This window comes from Taudactylus pleione, unplaced genomic scaffold (assembly GCF_031769625.1).
Source record: "Taudactylus pleione unplaced genomic scaffold, aTauple2 ptg000089l, whole genome shotgun sequence".
In the NCBI taxonomy this organism is placed as follows: Eukaryota; Metazoa; Chordata; class Amphibia; order Anura; family Myobatrachidae; genus Taudactylus; species Taudactylus pleione.
In genome coordinates this window covers 9348744-9370160 of record NW_028284491.1, presented here as the reverse complement: position 1 = coordinate 9370160, position 21417 = coordinate 9348744, and the positions used below count along the sequence as shown (strand labels likewise).

The 21417-nt window shown below is 43.9% G+C and overlaps 1 protein-coding gene across 1 annotated transcript in view; it reads left to right on the top strand.

Moving 5' to 3' along the window:
* ITGB7 (integrin subunit beta 7) overlaps positions 1-20706 on the top strand; it is a 107902-nt gene extending 87196 nt beyond the window's left edge. The window contains exons 11-16 of the mRNA XM_088469154.1: positions 2200-2399; positions 9925-10133; positions 12916-13138; positions 13464-13678; positions 19165-19325; positions 20630-20706. Of these exons, the coding sequence (XP_088325280.1) occupies positions 2200-2399; positions 9925-10133; positions 12916-13138; positions 13464-13678; positions 19165-19325; positions 20630-20695 (1074 nt within the window). The 3' untranslated portion in view covers positions 20696-20706. The remainder of the gene's footprint in view (positions 1-2199; positions 2400-9924; positions 10134-12915; positions 13139-13463; positions 13679-19164; positions 19326-20629) is intronic.
* Positions 20707-21417: the final 711 nt, after the last annotated feature.

The window sequence follows — 21417 nt, the reverse complement described above, 5'->3', positions numbered from 1 at the left end:
TGGCTGTGGCATTATCCCCCCACTAGAAAGAGTTTGGTGCTGCTTCTGGAATTTTCAGGGGACCCCTACTCGTTTTGTCACCTGATTTTCCAGAACCAGGACCAGCTCAACAAAGCCCTGTGCTGGTTCTTAATATACAGGGGCCCCCTACGCATTTTGGCCCCTTTATTTTTAGAACCAGAACAGTCTTTATAAAGCCCGGGGCTGGTTATGCTTTTGGGGAGGGGGTGCATGTAATTTTTTTTAAATTTAAAAACATTTTACATAAGTACACACAGAAACATATATATATCTCATGGATATGTTCATGTTTCTGTGTTAATCTGACCTGCTCAGGATGTACTCGCTAGCCTGAAGAAGGTCTAATATTTGGGGACTTTTGGTAATCTTTTTTTTGCGAGTCTGAAACAGACACTCTATTACATTGGGCGAGTTGATTGTTTTCAATTTGAAAACATCTGGATGCGAGTTTGGGAATGGGGAGTTTTAGTAACTCTGAAAAATGCGAGTTTTAGTGAACAGACACTCTATTACATTGGAGAGTTGTGAAAAATTGCGCGTTTAGCACCAAACTCGCAATTTACCAAAACAGACACCCTATTACATTTGACCCAAAGAGTCTATAAAACCCTCCCAAATGTGAAAGAATGTTTCGGTATGTTCTTCTTTATTATTATTATTATTATTATTATCATCCTTTATTTATATGGCGCCACAAGGGTTCCGCAGCGCCTTACAATGTACATAAACAAATGAGCACACAAGAAAACAGTTATTAACAGTACAAACAATGCAGGACAGATACATGATTAATACATTGCTGCATAACACTTAGATAAGCAGCATGGTGTCAGCAACCAAGGGTGGGGTACTGTTGTATATTAAAGTATAATTAAGTGAAGGAGAAGCACATGAGGGAAGAGGGCCCTGTTCGTGAGAGCTTACATTCTAAGGGGAGGGGGCAGACAGACAGGGGTGACACAGATGGGCTGGATACAAGGGTGACAATAATATAACATTTATGAAAGGGTTAGTTTAAACTTAAGAGGAAAAGACAATGAGTTGATCAAAATTGCACCAAGCCTCAAGATTTGGGGGCCACAACTAAGGTCTATTAGAGGGGTCATCTTACTGCGTCGTTCGGTATAGCATAGTTGGAGTGGATAAGCAGATTGCATGAGGAGGTCAGGAGGGATGCTGGCAGCATTGGGGATCCAGGTACAGGCACAATCCATAGGCATATTGGAAGTGTGGTGGTACATTAAAACAGTCCTTAATAGCAGGAATAGTTGATTTGTTAATTTCTCCTTCTGTTCTGCTCCTGTTCAACTCCTGAATAACTCCAGCTTTAATTTAAATGTTCTAGTTACACTTAAACTAAGCACTTCAAATCTAAGCACTCTTGCAAATGCAGCCTTGGCTTTAGCAGCCTTAGATCTAAGTAATAAGTATGGCTGAACCACACTGATTCTACCCCTCCCCTAACACCCTCCTCAAACAGCAAATGAAGCCTCCAACCAGTCCATATGGAATACATGAAACAGTTTACATTTAAATAAATGTATAGAAGGAGGTTCATAGATCCACTGGTGTAGAATACATTTTCTAGCAACTGCAGAAACAATAAGAAGCATTTTTTTGCTTCCCTGCAACTTTGTGTTGTAGATGGTACAAACCCCAAAACTGCCCACTCTGCAGTCAAGGGCAAATAATTAAGGAGGTAAGTCAATACGAACCATCTTACCTGTCTCCAAAAATAGGTTATCAAAGGGCATTCCCATATGCAGTGAAGAAACGTGACATTGGGACTTTGTTCTATACTTTTAATGGAAAGAGTTGGCCAATCTCGGTCAGATGTTGGCAAGTCCCATGTGTGCTCCGGTGACTATTACAGAGAGTTTCACACCCACAAAAGTGCCATATGTAATATAGACAGCACTGATATCCCATACCTCTCATTATTCATTTAGGAGATACATGAGGCTAAATTGCTTAGTACTGTATCAGATGAAATATAGAAACGTATGTTATATAGGACACAATGGCGCTGATATGGCAGCAGGTTGGGACTTTGATGTGGCATCTGTACTTTTTGAACATTTACTTTGCTAATTTAACTTTGATTGCCTTGTCCAAGACTCATTATTGGGCTTAACAGAGAGCCAGGGACTAATAAGTGACGGTGCTTCTTGCCTGCAGGTAGATTTTCATGTGACATTATGGATGGATAAGAAGATGTGCCAGGGTGGAACGCAGAGCTTCCAGCTCAGAGTCCTGGGATTCAGTGAGGAAATAAATGTGGAAGTGGATCCTTTGTGTGACTGCAAATGCAATGATGAGGAAGTCTTCTCCAGTTACTGCAATGGAGCTCAAGGAAATTACAGCTGTGGAGTCTGCAGGTGATTCTAAAAGTGACTTCTGCAGGGTCCGGCTACTCAGCATAGATCAAAACTGCAGTCTGACTAGAAAGTTATCCAATTATATATCAGTCCATCAAATTATAGCTGTCATGTGAGTTGAGAGTAGGTAAGTCTCTCAAGAAGCTTGGGGATATACTGGACAGGTATATAACATAGGGTCTGGGATAGAATTATTTTTCTCATAATAGTAGTGATCACTGCATGCTTGAATAATGATGCAAAGTCAGAGGAGAGAGAGAGAATAGAGAATTCTATTAGTGCATGGAATGGATGTGCACAGGTGACAGGTGGTCAGCAGTACAGTAAGAAGAGAAGAAAGGAGTATGTACTATGGAGCTGATTCAGAGTTGGAAGCAAAGCAAGAAAATAAAAGCAACTTTACACTTTGGGAAAACAGTGCTGCACTGTGGGTGGGGCAGATTTAAAATGTACGGCTAGATCTAGATTTTAAAGGGGCGTGTCCAAATCTAAATTGCAGTGTAAAAGTAATGCTGACCAGCGTTTGGAGGTTACATGCAAAAGTAACCAGTATTTACACTGCATATAAATACCTCCCCCCAGGGCCATCTTAACAGCATTCTTAGGCCCTGGACAAGCAATGCACTGGGGCCTCTACTCACCCATTCACAGGAATAAAAATGTAAACTGCTAATAAAATTAAACTTTTAGATTTATTGGTACTTTTAACAAAAATGTTTAAAAATAAAAAAACATGATGTAAAGCGAGGATTATGGACTCCACCTCCCTCTTCTCTTCTCCAGCTCACAGTGCAGTTCCTGTTGTTCATTGCAGCTGTGATTAAATATGGGGGTCCCTGAGAGAAGGGGCCCTTCCCTCTAATCTGGCTTTATGGCTGCAGGCTTGGAGGCAGGTAGAGCATGCTGCCTGGCACTCTAACTATGTGTAATTCACAATTAGTATCTTTCTCTGCCTGCCTCTCTGCTTGATGCCCTATGCATGGAGTGGATGGCTGCAAACTCCATGTAGATGACCCCTAGCCCAGCCCATCCCTGCTTGAAGGCCCCTAGAATCATGGGGCCCTGGGAAGCTGCCCAGTGTGCCCATAAGTTAAAACGGCCCTGTCTCCCCCTAAATAAATGTATTTTCACCCCATTTTTTATTTGCTCCCAGTTCTGAATCAGTCTTTTTAGTCATCATTTGTGGGATCAAATGAAGAGAAGAAGCCATAGGGTACAGAAATGGAATTGAGCAGGTTGTTGATCAGGGAAGAGGATAACATGTCAGATCTCATCAATCTGATCCTTGAAGTAGGAAGCAATTTCTTGGGCATTGATGGTAGCCAAAATGTAGGTGCGCACAATAGCAGGCTTTCCTATTGCCAACAAAGCCCCAATACCGTAGTTCCAATGAAGATTACTTCCTTGCATGGAAAGCGTGGAGAGGTTGTGGTGGTGGTGGTGGGGGGCGGCAATGATTGGCATGAGACAGGGATCAATGTGGGGAGGGTTGTGAAAATCAATGATGATAATAATGGGAGCACATATGGAAACCCCACTTTAAAAATGTTGCATTTGCCCCTGGAATGGTTGATTTGTGAAGGTGACATAGAGATTTGATTGTTTAAAAAAAAAAAAAAAGATTTTGGGGTAATTATAAGTTTGAGCGGAGATTAGAGTTTGGTAGTAGGTTTGTTTGTCCACCGCATTTCAGCAGGAATGATGGATAGTATACGTGAGCCAGTCATTGCAAATATGAGACTTTCAACTACACAATATAGTTTTTGAATGCATTGTGTTTCTTTATTGTGCAGCAGCTATGATTATGACAACAATGGCAGTACAAAGCACCTGCAGTCACTTGGTCTAGGGCTGTTGTTAGAATTTGGTTAGGTTCTCGTATTGCATAAATCCATATAGTACTAGAAAATAAAAATTGGGGAGAGAAGATGTTGAAGAGAGGTATAAAGTTGTTGATAATTAATAGAATTAAGATTTCTGTGGTTACAGTATGAGGAGGTTTGGTAAAGCATAATTCAACAACAGAGGGATCTAAGTAATTGAGGAGAGCTTGCGGGTGATAAGGTGATGATCTGAGAAAGGGTTTAATTGTTTAATATATGAAATCTAAGATCTGATTAGTAACAACAATCTTTCTGTGGATTCTGGACATTTTTGTAGAACAGCCCCCAATGGTCTCCTTTAGTTGCTAATGAACTTAGGGGTGCAAGAACAGGTGGTGTTGTTGATATATGGAGTGCGATACTGTACAGTCTCCATGAAGGGAGGCATCAATCTCAACCAAGTTGGCCACCCTTAGGTCTTCTGCGCATGCGTGATGCCATCTTGTCACTGTAAATGAGCGCCACAGTGAGACACAGTGCCTGTTATCATTGCTTATACAAGTAGCACTACTTACATACAGTCACTGGCTGGTGACCTGTATGCTCCTCACAAGCTCTGCTCCATGCATCGGTATGTGCATAACTGTGAATACGGCTGTACAACCACATTACTGCTTGTTAACCATCCCACTGTTTGAGTACTGGGCTGGTCCATGACTTTGAGGGATCCGCTGGTGTGTACTATTACTCTGCTATCACCATCACCAATAGTACATGTGTAACCCCCCCCTTTTTCCACTAAAGGAATACCAGGTTACTAACTCCTATGTTGTATAACATACCCACCCTTAACCTCTCTAAGTGGTGTTCCTTTCCTCTTATCATTAATCCAGTGCCTCCACCCAAGCTAATTAAATATCTGTATTATGTTTAAGGCTTGCCTGGGTAAGCTATGTGATACACTATAATACTAATAAGGTCCTCATAGTGTAATGTTATGTTTGTGTATGAAGATTGACATGACATATAATATTACAGTGTGACATCACATACACAGACACAGACACACACACACACACACATATATATATATATATATATATATATACATATAACCTGTTCTTCTTCGTTCGTGTAGACCCAAGAACTGTCAGACTCCTCCATGAATAACATTCACTATAATTAGTTTCAGCATAATTAGGTAATTTTACACTATGGCAATAAATTCTATCTTTACATCCAGAGACAGAATTATACCCAGTTTCATATACATATAAAGCTGGGTAGACACAAGTATTAACTGAACATTGTTGCAAAATGTAAAACCAAGACAATTAAAGCATATATATGGTTTTCTAAATTGTATTTTAAAGAATTGTAACAGTTTGTACAGTTGTAAGCAGAATGCACAGTTTATCTCCATAACATAAGTTATGCTTAGAATCCAGAAGAATAAAATGTCCTCTTTCTGTTATACTATATGGCGGTAAATATGACTTTAACTGTGCTTGAATATAATACTCCTAACTCAAACGTGTTGACCAAGTAGTCAATTCGCTGTATCTCCTGTATGACTACAATACCTCATATGGTCAGCCATGCAAAAAAACAAAGTTTAAGGCCATCAACCTTGACATAGCATAGAATATTCCCAAACTGGCTGCATCTGACATAGGTTACTCTTTAGCTTTTGTTCCTCCTAAAAAGTATCTCCTTAAATTGGCAGATTTGTTTCAATTCAGATCTTATGTAACACTATCTCCTGCTGAAAGTGATGATTATTACTGCAGTAAAGTTTAGGCTTTGCAAACTACAGCTACCCGGCTTCTTGCTGTAAATGTAATAGTCTGCCTAGTGACAGATTATCAGGAAACGCCTGTCACTGCCATAGTTCAAGCTAGGCAAGATGGGAGTATACATATATTTAGCTTAAATAATGGGAAATGTCTATAAATAATTGAGATCCTCTGGTACTGCTAAAAAACATAGAATATACTCCCCCAAACTTCTCTTATACTGTAGCTGTAGTCTGATGACAGTACATTGTAATGCAGGGGTATTTTATAACTGTCCCAACTGACAGCTCCATTAGAACTCCATGTGCCCTCCTGTTTTCTCTGTAACTGTAGTAGCTGGTCATTCATTGTGTGGTGGTGCAGTGTGGGGTATTTACTCACTGCTGTCACTGCTTTCAGACCACACTGCACTGCCTCAGTTACTCCACACTGAAGGATTATCCTCACACTGGCCAGGTCATCCCTCCTTCTTTATCAGCTGCACGTCCCCTTATCACAGCCTGTCAGCTGTGGGACAGCTATGAGGCTGCTGGTCCCATTATGGGAAGAGATAGATCCCCTTCCGCAGATGTACGATGACATCAACTGCCAGTGTCCAACGTCATTCGCTACCATCCAAGAGGGCATAGAGGGGGAATATATTCATGTGGCGAGCGAAGCGAGCCACTGTGCTTGCAGTGTGGCGAGCAAAGCGAGCCCGCAAGGGGCCAACTTTCTTATTTTCGTGGAAAGTGTGGGCAGAAACCTCCACTTCGCCCTCACTCACGTCACTTCCAGGTAAGGCTACTGAAGGGGTTTTATGCTCTTCCGTCCCATTATACAGACTAGCTATTCAATGAGGTGCAACCTACAGAGTAACTGTGGCTGCTAAGTGTATGTTGAATTAAGTCAGCTCCATTAAATGATTTCTCACCACCTCCTTGAATCTCTGAGCCGGTTCATCTGTATAGCTGACTTTATATGCCAGCATTGTCTCACAGATAGTGGAGCTGTACGTCTGTCCCCTCCATCTGACAGCCGATCAGCTGTCTAGTCGGAGCCACTGACGCGCACCCTGCAGTTGCTGCTCTGGCCATGCCGCCTCTTCTTGAATACAGACTGTCAGAGATAGAGCTGTAACTAGACTTTTTGGTGCCCTGTGCCAGAAAGAGCATTGGCGCCCCCCTTCCCCCATTTTTTAAATAGGGACATTAGATAGTGAACCTGAAAAAGGGGCATGGCCTCATGGGGAAGGGACAGAGAAGAGATTGGGGAGGCAGGAGATGCTGGGGATAAAAGCAGAGGAAGCTACAATTGAGAATGATAATAAACAGGAAAATTTACAGGCCCTGCAGTGCCATGTGCCATGGCACTGGTCGCACTACCCTAGTTACGGCCCTGGACAGAGATGTGAAGAGTGCTGCTCTGCCCCCTGTGTCAACAGGACACCTCCGCTTCCTGTCACTTCCTCTGGGCGGGCCCTTGCGACAACTGTAAATAGAAGGCTGTCCTGGCTGCTGCTGGGCTCCATGTCCCCACACAGCTGCTCTGGCCGCTGCCTCTCAGGTAGGGAGAGTACCCCTGCCCAACGGCCTCCTACCGCTGCAGCTCCCTCTCTGGCTCCACCCCCCTGCGCCCGGCAGCATACTGTAGTTCATCTGCCGCTCGGACCAGAGGGGCGCAGGCACTGGAGCGAGGGGACACCAGACTGGCTGGCAGAGCTGCCAGCCGTTCTATTTATACCCCTTATTCACTTGGCCACGTGACCCTTACTCTGGCCACGAACCCCTGCTTTCCCACCTGCAGCACGAGCCCTAGCTTCTGGCACCTTTCTTAGAGTACTGGGCTATTTCACCTTCCTGCCTAGCACCCATGCCAGTGTTAAGCCTGTCCTTACCATGGGACTCCTCCCCTTCTACCTCATCCATTCACTAAATATATATATATATTTAGGGGTGTATGCAGGTAACCACATACTGCAAATTAACCCTTAATGTATAGCAGGGATGGGGAACCTAAGGCCCGGGGCCCCCGGAATCATTTGGTCTGGCCCTCTGAGTTTTTTTCTGCTAGCCTCATATGGCTAGCAGGGTGCTTAGAATGGCACCCTGGAGCATCCTTAGGATACTTCAGACAGTCACACCGCTGTCCTTACAGCTCTGGGCATTGTTGTAATCACCGGTGATTGTGGCCCTGCCCCTGTGTGACGTCACACGGAGGGGGCGTGGTCTGCACTGGCCCGCAAATAATGTTATATATATATCAAAATTGCCCTCAGAAGAGAAGAGGTTCCTCACCCCTGCTGTACAGTGACATGCCATACACATTACACTCCCCCAAATACACATAGGAGCTCATTCAAACCTGCTCGCACGATGCGGTCGCTCGCTAGCGAAAAGGGTCCAGATATTAAAATTCCACAATCGCACTGCATGGCGTAAGGATGCCCTCTATGTCTTAGCGAGCTACGACACTGAGCGCTCGCTAGTGTATAAAGACGCCCCCTTTCCCCTCGCAATACACATCATCTCCTGGATTTGTTTGATTAATCGGTAACATCGAGAGCCAGCCCTTGAGGTTGCCTTTCCCCGCCGCAAGTACAGCGATCAGTGCTGGCTGAAATACATGCAGGTAACGTGTACAATGACGCTACTTTGTTAAATATGCACGCCCATTAAACAGCGTTTTGCCGGCCTGATACAACTGCGTTCGCAACACCACTCCCCCATTTACAAGCACCTTCCCCTGTTACCACCCACAAACGGCACTATCTGTCACTCAAAGTAGCGACCTGATAATGGTTTACGAGCAACCAAAATCCGATAGCAAACACTGGCTTGCGCAGCGCACTGCGAATTATACACATGCGCACTGAAAATTATACGCATGCGCACTGCGAATTATATGCATACACAGACGGGCGAAAAGCGCTCAGAGCGAGCGCGACTTAGCGACCGGGTTTGAATCAGGTCCATATTCTTTAAGATTTTATACATGAATTGCAATAAAATATTATATATATTATTAACTTTAAATAATATATTTCCTTGAGAATATATGAATTACTACATACATATGAATTATATTTATATACATATCACATATTTCCGTAGCCCTTAACCAGGGTTACACATGCATATTCAACAGTTGTCCTAACCATTTTGTTGCCTCGTGCCCATTACTAGATATAACCTTTTTTCTGCCGCGGGCCAATTTTGATAAATATAAAATTATTCAGGGGCCCAGTGCAGGCCATGACCCTCCGTGTGACATCACATGGGGGCGGGGCCACAATCGCCGGTGATTACAGCAATGCCTGGAGCATCCTGAGGATGCTCCGGGGAGCTGTAAGGGCAGCGGTGTGACCATCTGAAGCGTCCTAAGAACTCTCCAGGCAGCACTGCTGCATAGTTTCTTTCTGCTGTTTCTAGCAGAAAAAAGCTCAGAGGGCCATACCAAATGATTCCGGGGGCCTTAAACGGCTCCCAGGCCTGAGGTTCCCCATCTCTGCCCTAGGCCATACCTGCTGTGCTGCACATCCCATCCCACTATTCATTGCCCAACTCCACCACATCTCACAGACCAAGGAATGAAGAAATAAATGTGTTCCATTAATAGCTAAACTTTTTCTAGGTATTATATTTGTCATATCAGTGATATCCAAGACAGGACTCCTGGAAGTGTCTGGAACAGATTAAACACATTTACCCCATACTCACATGAATAATGATGACCAGTTTCACCAGCCATTCAAAACAGCGATGTCCGTAGAATATCACATGTTTATCTGTATATCTGGACCCATCAATCTCTATTTGTTTTGCTCATCTTTAGTTAGATTTAAAGTGATTTCAGCTTTGTAATACAAGACTAAACAAGTTGTGTTTGGTTATTGCAGTCTGTAATAAATGTAGTTTTGTCTTTTAGCTGCACTGGTGGATATCGAGGAAAGAACTGTGAATGCCCAAAAAACAAGCTTGATACAGATGTAAACTGCATTACAATGGGCTCACTGCCGTGTAATGGGCGTGGGAGATGCGAGTGTGGACGGTGTGCGTGTAACGAGAATGTGCGAGGAGACTTTTGTGAGTGCGATGACACCAGCTGTGAAAGACACGAAGGCCAGTTTTGCGGAGGTACATTAATATACAGCGGCACATTTGCTATAAATATTGCTCATTAAATGCTGACGGGTAAAAAAAATTACAATTATTATATCTGGTCTTTTTATAAAAAATATTAAGTACCAATTAAGGAGGACACAATATATAGTAATAAACCCAGGACAATACCAATATTAATCTTAATGGTCCATATTGTAGTTCTCCATTTTGAATCAATTCCATGTCACAGCGTATCTGTAAGACCATTTAATTGAATTTCCACTTTCTAGAGACCCCTCCATAGGTGAAGTCACCTAGGTGTGCAAAGAACCAGAAACTCTTAGGAGGTGCTGCTGCTCAGGTTCCCCTCATTAATGGCGTAAATTAATCTTAGAGCAAAGCGGCCTCAGGTCTGTCATTATAACATGGGGGCCGGGGCACTTTTGGGTATTGGAAGCATTGTTTTCCATTTGACCCAAAGAAATGGGCTTTTCTAAAGAAATGCAATCAGAAGGCAGGAAATGTCTCATTAAGGGCTTGACTCCGAGTGAGGTGGAAGTCCAGATGCAGACGGGTCTTGCAGATATCTGCAAGCTGCGCATGTGCTGTAGAAAGAATCACAGACTGTGCATGTACTGTACCCTGCATATGCACGCGGGGGCGAAGATCCGTCTGTCCAATCACTGATCTATCTTTGCGTGTAATGGGTGTGTTTAGGCGGCAGCTGGGCAGATTTGTCTCATGGGAGTTTAGGCTGATTACTGTGCTCATTGGGGTGTGCGGATGAAGATGGGACGTGTTCTTTATGGATCTTTTTCATCCTGCATGGGATGGGTGTAGGTCCCGATAATAATGACAATGGCAGCGGCTGTGAATGGGAAAAACTGACAGATACTCTGCATTAGCATGAGGTAGTAGGCAGGCTGCCGCAGCCAAACAGTACAGTGGCCGCAGATGCGTACAGCTCAAACTCAAGCTCTAATTCATTCTATAGAACAACAGTAGTATTCCACCAGCTCAGAGCTAGTGCAAATAGCAAAACAATTATGATAAACTCTACAATTAACATGGAGTATAAGTGAGGATCCTAGCACGGAATCGGTATGATTTACCGCCGGACCCATGCCCTGCGGTTGGAATCCCGACAGCGGCATCTCAGCAGAGGAGGTAATCCCGATCGTCCAAGGTAAGTATATACTAACCTATTTCTACCCCCTAACCCTAACCCTCCCTTAGGGGTGCCTAACCCTAACCTTCCCCCCCCAGTGCCTAACGTTAATCCCCCCTCTAAGTGCCTAAACCTAACCCCCCCCTTCCCCGCCACCTAAACCTAAGTCCCCCGGGGGGGGTGCCTAACCCTAAGTCCCCCCGGGAACCCTAAACCTAACCCTCCCCCCCACGCGACTATCCGCGCTCAGCACCCGGTGTCCCTTCGATCGGGATGCCGGGCGCCGGTCTCCCGGCGTCAGTAAAATGACAGGCATCTAGATGTAGACACCTGTCATGTAACCCTCGCCGGGATTAAGCAGTCGGGAAGCCGGCTGTCGGGATTAGGTCCGCCGGCTTCCCGACTGCATACCCCTAGCATGTTTGGCCAAAAATGCTTACCCACCTACCACGTCAAGGTGATCCCCATCAGATGGGTCCCTACTAACACATTATGTAAACGTATCAATAGTGCTCATTCCTCTATATTTGTGTATTTAAAGTATACTTGAAGGTAGAGACTCCTTCTGTCTGGAACTAGCACCTCTCCCATCTGCCCTTATATTAATATTAATCAGCACAGGTTCCTTCATTGCTGTCTACATGTAAATATGGGAACTAATAGGGGCTAAGAACCTCACTTTTACTCCATGTTAATTGTAGAGTTTATCATAATTGTTTTGAATATCAGTATTCATAGTGCTTAGAGTATGCACCTGTATTTAATTTTTCCTACATGGAACTACAAGTCTCAGCATGGTAGCATCTCTTTATGTTTAAAATGAGTGTGTGCAGTCTAGGCCCCCCTTTTTTCATAGGGTGTAAGGAAATCAAAATACTGGTTTTTGCTAATGATTTTCTCCTCTATGCTTCTGACCGTCCGGCTTTGTTATTAGCGATTTGTATACCCTGTCCTGTCCCTCCAGCGGAAAGTGATTTTAATTTCAATTCCCTAAGTCCCATTTTAACTATTTGTATGTTCACCTACAAAAAACCCAGTGAAGAATGGTGGTGTCACATGGTAAGATCTTATGTGCTTGAATGATCTAATCTGTTTGCTTTAAGGATTTCGTGATGCTATTAAAACGTCGATCAGCATGATCAAATTGATGATGATGACTGGCGTTTTAATATACAAGTGATCTAAGCACAGTGCTTGTGGCCTGGGCGCTCAGCGAGGGGATCTTTCTGCCATATATACATTGTATAAACGTAGCTCATTATAACTAAAGCACATCTGGGATTTAGCCCATTCTAACTAATAAGAATGGCTTTCTCATGCTCTGACCAATCAGGACAAAGCTGCTCTGTAGTAATTTTTGCTTGATTGGTGCATAGGATTTGAGCACCCGCCAATGTCACTGCATGTGCCACCCGGAAACCATGTCTGACGATCTGGGTACAGTGAGTGCAGATTTGGGTTGGGGGCACACACCCTGTGCACATGCCTTTATGCCTCAGTAATGTCAGCATACAGTAGCCAGTGTGCTGCATTTCCAGGAATATTGGCTCAGCTTTCTATCAGCATGTAAATGACAAGTATGTTGTAATACAGATAATTAAGCAGCATATTAATATTTTACTATTATTTATTTTCATTCCTTGTCAGGTTTTTCCAGGGGTGCTTGCAAATGTGGTTCCTGTGAGTGCACCTCCAATTACACAGGCAGTGCATGCGGCTGCAGCCTGGATACCAGTGCTTGTATTACACCCAGCGGGCTATGCAGTGGGCATGGAAATTGCGGATGCAATAAATGTGTCTGTGATAAAGGATACTTTAACAAGTTGTGTAGTGAATGCCCCGGATGCCAGACACTATGTCAGAAGCACAGGTAAGATATTACCATGGTGCTGTTCAAAAAATAGAATGTCCGGGAGACTCTCACGGACTCCAGGATTGTAGAAGACCCTCTTAGACCCTGCCCACATCCCCAGAGAAGTGGGTTGCCCAGGAGCTCAGTGATACGATTGTATGACCTGTCTCCTGCTGTACAATGCTGCAAATCACAGCGCGGGCATCTTCCAGCTAAAAGTGAGCAAGTATGAGTTTCAGATATTTATTGCCTTTTCAGGTGTCCCACTAATCATTATTGCTGTGTAAATTATTTTGCAAGAAATATTAATAATAACTTTTAATTTGTGATTTCTCTCTTGCAGCGCATGTGCAGAATGCAAGGCATTTAGAACAGGACCTCTCAGGGATAATTGCACCTTACCCTGTGCTCTTGTCAGTGTCACAATGATTAAAGCATCAGAGTCAGTAGGGGAGGACAGGGATGGATGGTGTCAAGAAAAAACAGAAGACACGCTGCTTACATTCCGGGTGACGGAGGACAGAGGGCTGGTGCATATTGTCGTGCAGGAAAAGCAAGGTGATAGAACAGTCTTTCTACTCAAAAACAATATATTCATTGTAAAACTGTTTATTACATGACAGCAATGATTTCCCTCAAAAATATCAATGAGCCGGAATACTGTATTTATTAATTTTTATTAGCTCACTTTGCAATTAAGTTGTGTCAGTTTTTTTTTTAGTTCTAGCCAACGTGACCCTTCTATTACTTGGTGTGATTCTTACTTCACAATGACCTCTAGATAACATTATAATTCCCCATAATTTTAAATAGACTTCTTTAAGAAACCTTGTGATATTTCTGATCACATCAATTCCCCATTTCCCCTCTCTGACCATCACCTTCTCTCTCTTTTTTTTTTTTTAAACAAATTTACTTTAGAGTTTACAAAGATAAAATAATACATCAATACGTCCATAGGCAAAAAAGATATCAGGAATATACAAAATACAGCATTGCATAGTAACGTATAGGCTCATATATATCAATACACCTTCTCTCTTTTAACTTATCCATCACCCCTTCTCCACCTTTGCCTCCAAAGGTTACCATCACTAAGTGTAACATTGAGGCTATTGACACCGTATCCATATTCTCCCTGCTCAACTAATTTCTCTCTCACATTGTCTTTTTCTCCTGTCCTAATCAAGCAGTTTGCCTATACAATGCCTCTGAACTTCTGCTCTTTACTCTGTTGCTCCAGTGGTCACTACTCACCCTCGCAGATCAACAACTCAACCCTGGCATTCCAAATGTATCAGATACCTGCAAAAGTGTTCACGAATAGACGAGCAACAGTGAAGGAAATCATGCTCCAAAGCAGACTTCCTCCATTTCAAATATATGCTCTCATCCTACAGTGCTGCCTTTTCCCTCTCTAGACAGTCGTATTTCAAGAACCTCATCTCCTTCCAGTCCTCCAACCCCATCATATTTTCACCTCTTTCAACTCCCTCCTCTGCCCCCCCTCCCCTCCTTGCCTCCCCTCCTTATTTTCTGCCCTAGACTTTGACACCCACTTCTCATTTCAAATTTACTCCATACGTCAGGACATCACATTCCACCAGGCCCTCAGCCCTCCACCTTCTTTCACGTCCTACCCCTCCCCATCTCACCTACTCTGACTCCATTCTCCCCAGTATCTGGAGATGGAGTCATGGCCCTTATCTGGTCCTCCCCTTTCACCTCCACCCATGACCCTATCCCCTCCCGCCTCCTCTGCTTCCTCTCTCCTGTTGCCTGCTCCTATCTTGCCCATCTCTTCAATCTATCCCGCTCATCAGACTCTGGGCCTGATTCAGAGCCGGACTCTCTTTAAGAGCGTTCGCTCTGAATCAGGGCGTTTTTTTTTTTTTGTTGCAGTCTCCTGGCCGAATGCTAAGCTGTGGGTGACCACCCACGGCTTTTGCGGGCGGCCAGGTGATGGTTGCGATCATCGCGACCATCGGGGCTTGCGACAAGACCCTTGTGGTAGGGTCTCGTCCGTCGCAAGCCCCAGAGAGCTTCCTGCTCTAACAGAGCAGGAAGCTCTTCACTGACATCACTGGTGATGTCAGTGGTGCCTCCCACAAACGGCAGGCGTTCCTTCAGGAACGCCTCCATTTGTGTAGCCACCCACCCCGCCTACAAAACAGGGCGAGCTGTCGATCAACATCGACAGCCGCACTTTTGAAGTGAGTCCGGGAGCGAGAGAATTTCTCTCTCGCTCCGGGACTTGCGCGTGCCGTGCGTGCGTAGTACCCAACCAGTACCCAACTGTGCGCTCGCGAGCGGGTCTGAATCAGACTATCTGTCCCCTCTGCATTTAAGCATGCCCTTGTCTCCCCATTCTTAGAAAACCCACCCTTGATCCTAACACTCTCTCCAGTACCGCCGCATCTCTTTCTTCCCATTTGCCTACATACTACTTGAGCATATTGTGCCCTTACTGCCTTTCTTTCCTCCCACTCCCTCCTTGACTCATTTCAGTCTGGCTTTCATCCTCTCTATTCCACTGAAACTGTGAGCAAAAATCTCCTTGCTGCCAAAACAAAGGGCCACTACTCTCTGCTCATTCTCCTTGACCTCTCTGCTGCTGTTGACGGTGTGGACCACACTATCTTCCTGCAAATTCTTCACTCCCTCGGTCTGCGCGAAACTGCCCTCTCCTGGCTGTCCTCCCACCTCTCTGACCATTCTTTCTCTGTCTTCTCTTATGACTCCAATTCACCCCCACTTCCACAAATGGTAGGTGTCTGTCAAGGTTCTGTTCTTGCATCTCTCCTATTATCTCTCTATACATCCTCTTTAGGCGAGCTCATCCGCTCTTTTGGCCTCCAATATCATCTCTATACTGATGACACTCAGATCTACCTCTTCTCCCCTGACTTCTCTCCTTCTCACTCGTATCTCCAACTGTCTCCCTGCTGTCGCTTCCTGGATGTCCCAGCGCTTTCTTAAACATAACATTTCTAAGACTCAGCTGATCATCTTCCCACCCTCCCGACTAACCTCACTCCCACAAATTCATTATCTATTGACAGCACCATCATCTACTCTAGTCCCCAAGTGAGTTGTCTTGGAGTTAAATTTGACTCCTTCCTCTCCTTCAACTGACACGAGAGCTAATCTTTGTGTAGACAAACCAAGCACCCAAGTTCATCCATGATCCTGCTACACTAATTTACTGACCCCTAAATGAAGGGATGGGACCCAACAGGGATTTCCCCTGTACACCTGTGGGCCAGTCTGACCCTGACCCTTTCTCACCCTGGAGGCACCTAAGACCCTCATCCAATCAGTGGTCATCTCCAGATTGGACTACTGTAACCTCCTCCTATCTGGCCTCCCTGACTCCCACTTCTCTCCACTCCAATTTGTCCGCAATGCTGCAGCCTGGCTCACCTTCCTCTCTGAGAAACCAATTCAAGCTTCTCACACTCACTTACAAAGCCCTCACCCAATCCTCTCCTATTTACATCTATGACCTTATCTCCCTTCACACTCCTGCCTGCCCACTTTGCTCCTTAAATAAAAGCCGCCTCTCCTACCAACTGATTACTTCTTCACACTCCCTCCTCCAAGATTTTGCCTGTGCAACTCCCTTCCTCTGGAACTCTTTCCCTCTCCCTATTAGACTCTTCACTCTTTACAAAACTTCAGATTGGCTCTCAAGACCCACAAATTCATGAAAGCCATTCAGCTCTCATCCTAACCCACCACTCCTTGCTCCTTCCTCACTGTCTACCCCCTCTGTGTCATCCCTGTCTGTCCCGCCCCTTTAAAATGTAAGCTCTCATGAGCAGGGCCCTCTTTCCTCATGTGCTTTTCCTTCCATTACTTATGCCATCATCTATTTTACACTACCTGTAACAGCACCTAACCCTCGTTTTCTGCCGCCTTGCTGCTTACTTGAGAATTATTGCCGCTGATGCAACAATGTTTATAAACCATCTCCTTGTCCTGCAATGTTTTGTACTGTAAGTCACTTGTTCATTCTTTATGTACTTTGTAAGGCGCTGCAGCCATATTACTAAAGGATAATAATATATCCGGCATTCAGATGGTATGCAATCAGGAAGCCGATGGTCGAAATGCTGACCGCCGGCTTCCCAACTGTGCAATCCCGACAGGGAACTAATGATAGGCATCGAAATCCCGACGTTTATCATTATTCCTATGCCGGGAGTCCGACGCCCGGCATACCGAATGAAGGTAAGCCAAGCGGCGGGCGCGGACAGCCGCAGGGGGGGGGGTTAGGTTGGGGACGCCCAGGGGGGACTTAGGTTAGGGGAAGGTTAGGCTAGGGGAAGAGGGGATTATGGTTAGGTACCCCTCGGGGGAGGTTAGGGTTAAGCACCCCCCCCGGAGGGTTGGGCTTAGGCTGCGGGGATGGGAGGGGTTAGGTTTAGGCACTTACGGAGGGTTAGGTACTAGGGTGGGAGGTTAGGGTTAGGCACCCCTAAGGGAGGGTTAGGGGTGGAGAGGGCTAGTTATACTTACCTTAATTACCTGTCGGGATCTTCACTCCTGCCGGCGTTGGGATTTGAACCACCGGACATAGGTCCGGCATTCATTCATACCGATCCCCATTCAGATATTCAGTTAGCTTCTAATTTAATCAATCAAAGTACAACAAAAGTACCTTTAAGGATCAGCGGGGAAAAGATCCAGTAATGTAAAGATGCTGTCACTTTATTGTTAAAAATGCAGAAATGTTGTCAATAGGTTACAAATACAAGTCCAAGAGAGAACTAATCTAATCCGCACTGGTGTATTAATACCTATAGACCATTACCCTAGCAGGGCACAGAGGTGCCCTGGACTGGTTCTCCTTCCCCCCAAACACACGTTACGTCATGAAGTCACAGTGCAATCGCCAAGAGCAGGAAAGCGAATGCCAGGCACATCCTTTCTATACAGAAAGGTACCGCAAGCTTGAAAAGAGAGCGGCACCTCCCACAGCCCTTGTAACAAACCTGCTATAAACACAAGTGCTGCCCTTTTGTAAATATCAGACATTACAATGCAAGGGATTGGGGCTGGACATGAGGGTAGATGTACAGTATAGGGCCTGATGAAAACTTGAACATATGTCCATTTGTAGAGCTTATGTTGAGTTTTTGTTTGCACGGCGCATGGTCCAACAATGTTTGCACACAAGTAAAGGTTATGCGGAGTCATTTGCATTTCATTTGCATCTACACTTGTGATCAGAGAGTTGGAATTGGAGTGTGACAAGGTGTCACATAGGCAGAGCTCAGTGAGACCAGGAAGAGAAAATACGCCTTTGTGTTGGTGTATTCTCTCCATCTAGTATAGTGCAGGTGTAAGTGCTCACTGGCTATGATGCATGGTAGCAAACCAATATGCTAAACACAGATGTATACAGATCTGCATATGGGCAAATATAGGCATATTATTGTGTGCCGTTCTTTTCAGCAATGCACGTCTGACTTACTGTACTTCCAACTCTGCAACAGGCCCATAATGGTGACTGAGAGGACTGTATAAAACAGATGAGAAAGTGCCCAGCAGGGAAAAAGGGTGAGGAGCAAGGCAACCAGTTACTAGTCAGTAGCCCAACACCTCTAAAATAAAATAAAAATACAACTGTAAAACTAGACCAAGGATAGATGATATTTCAAAAGTCAAAATTACATTCAAATTCTTATTTATTCAGCATTTTACAGGGGTATTTGTAAGGTCTGTCCTGCTCCAGCTCCTGTGCGCTATGTATGGGGCAGTACAATACAAGCTGGAATAAGGACAGAGAGAAATATACTCTGTCTCTCATATCATCAAGACAAATAATATGAGCTGACAAAAAAATTATTTACCAGACTAGCCCAAAAACTAGCACTGTATGGTCTCTAAAGGAGATGCTGTGTCCCCATCTTGTCAAGTAAAATAGTATATTCTGTACAAATTGTTTTTTTTTTTGTAATCATAAAGCATACTTAGTCTAATAGCTGCATTACTTTATATATAACGCTTGTTCCGATGTTTCTATACTCTGGTTTCAGAGACCACATATCAGACAAACCATCTCATCTTCGGCCTCGTTCTGGGCATTGTATTGTTAGGGTTACTGGTCATCGTCTTCTATCGGATCATTGTGGAGTTTTTTGACAGGCGGGAGTATCAACGCTTCCTGGCAGAACGGAAAAATGAACAATGGAATGATGTGAGCAAAAAGCACTGAAGGAGATGTTATTGTTTACTCTTACTGTCGTTGGTGAACCAGGGTCCCTATGTTTATGTTACATATCTTAGGACTTTAACTAGTATTTCAGTTTCAGTGATCCACGCAATACCAATATAACTGTCACTAGGGGGTTCTCCCACGGGTTACTATACTGTTATGCATTAATCAGTGCATTTGGGGTACGTATGTAGGCACTTAGAATACATAATACATTGCCCCAATATCCTTTGGAGCTAAAAAGAGGAATAGAAATTCCTTCTCTCCCACCTTTTCCTGTGTTGTGACTTTGAAAAAGTATCACCATTACTATCCAGTGAGGCAGCATCCGAAATGTACCTCTCTATTCATTAATTCACATGCTGCTTTGGATGAACAGCTACAAGTGGCATATCACCAACCCAAGAGAGCCGGCAAACAATGCAAAAATACTGTACAAAACCCTAATGGGTGGCTTAATAAAAATGGGGATGGTAGAATTTTAGGGGTAGCATCTGCATTTCATAATCCAAAAAATATTGGGCATATTTATATTGTGGCAAAAGCACTGGGAAGGTCATACATGGGAGATATATTTGTCCCAGGTTTCTGACCTATATGTATTAAACCCCAGGAAAATGTATGTGATTACAAAACAGACTTGATAGTGTTTGGGCTTTAGTAAAATCTGGATAATAGTTCCTGGGGATATGGATGGAGAGTGAGGACGGGCTCCATTCTTTAGGCCCATTTCGGGTCTTCAGCCTCAGAACAGGCTAATTAGCAGTTGCACCTGTAAGAGTCTGATAAAAATGTGTCAGGTGTTTTAATCAGTGTCTCACTACCTGGGGAAAGAGGCAACAGGCCTGTTAAGAGACATTGTGATTTATGACCGTGAATACTGTGCATATGCCTATGTTTGTGGTAGGGGCATTAGGTCCTACCACTGATGGGAGAGGAAATCTATGTTTAGTTAAAGCCCAGACAGGTTAGGATTTTTTTTCATTTTTCTGCACAATAAACTGGACTGGTGAGCTGTGTCCTGGCTGCTGTGTCTTTGGAAGTGCCCATCTACTTGATATTATCACATACATATACACATTATATATATATATATATATATATAAATAAATAATAAACACGTTCTCCAGCTGTCTACAAAGCTGTTTTGCACTGATATACAGTATACTGTATAGATATAGCTTTCTCTGTACTCTGATCACAGAATTGCTTACCCCCTCTGTGGCAATATGATGCTCTCATTGCGTAATATCAATCTTACTAAATTATTATTTCTTTAATTGCAGGCACAAAACCCACTTTATAAAAGTGCTACGACTACTGTACTGAACCCAAATTTCATCCAAGAGTAATCAGCATCTTTACACTTGGAAATATGGCAGCAGGAGACACAGACTATAGAGCCAAGTTCATGTGGCTCCGACGTACTTGTGTCATCACAAAAACAGCATGCACTCTATATAAGTGGCCAAGAGCAAATACAGAAGAAACAAGAAATGGTCAAATGGTCCATGTTATGCTGTTTCTGAGGGTTTGGGAAAGGGGGTGGAGGGGTTGGAGTAATAGAACATTTATATATTTATGTTTTTATGCTTTTTTTTATTTTTTTTATTTTAAACAAACCATGTAAAGGGCTGCTTACCGCTTAAAGTAATTTGGGGTATCCTGCACTTCCTCCCAAGTGCATTGCCTGAGATGTGGCCAGGCCGTCAGTGCATGGCTCGAGATACATGGTAACTTGTGGGAACCGACTTGTAGGGGTATTCAATATGGGTGCGATAACATCGTTTTTTGCGTTAATATCGCACTTTTTAACATTTTTGCGTTAAAGACTTATCGCAGTTTTGGCAAGTCTTTGATAAAAAATGGGGATAACTTTTCACCATTGAATAGGTGTCGAAAAAAAGTGCAGAATTGGGGTTTAGGGGTGCAGGCTTAAAAAGAAGAGCCAGCACCCCTGAGATTGACATTTAAAAAAGAACTGTGTCAAAAAAAGCAAAAAAAAAAAATAGGGACACCCCAAAAAATTTATTTCAAAATTGGGGTGCAAAAAATAAAAATGGGATAAAATTGT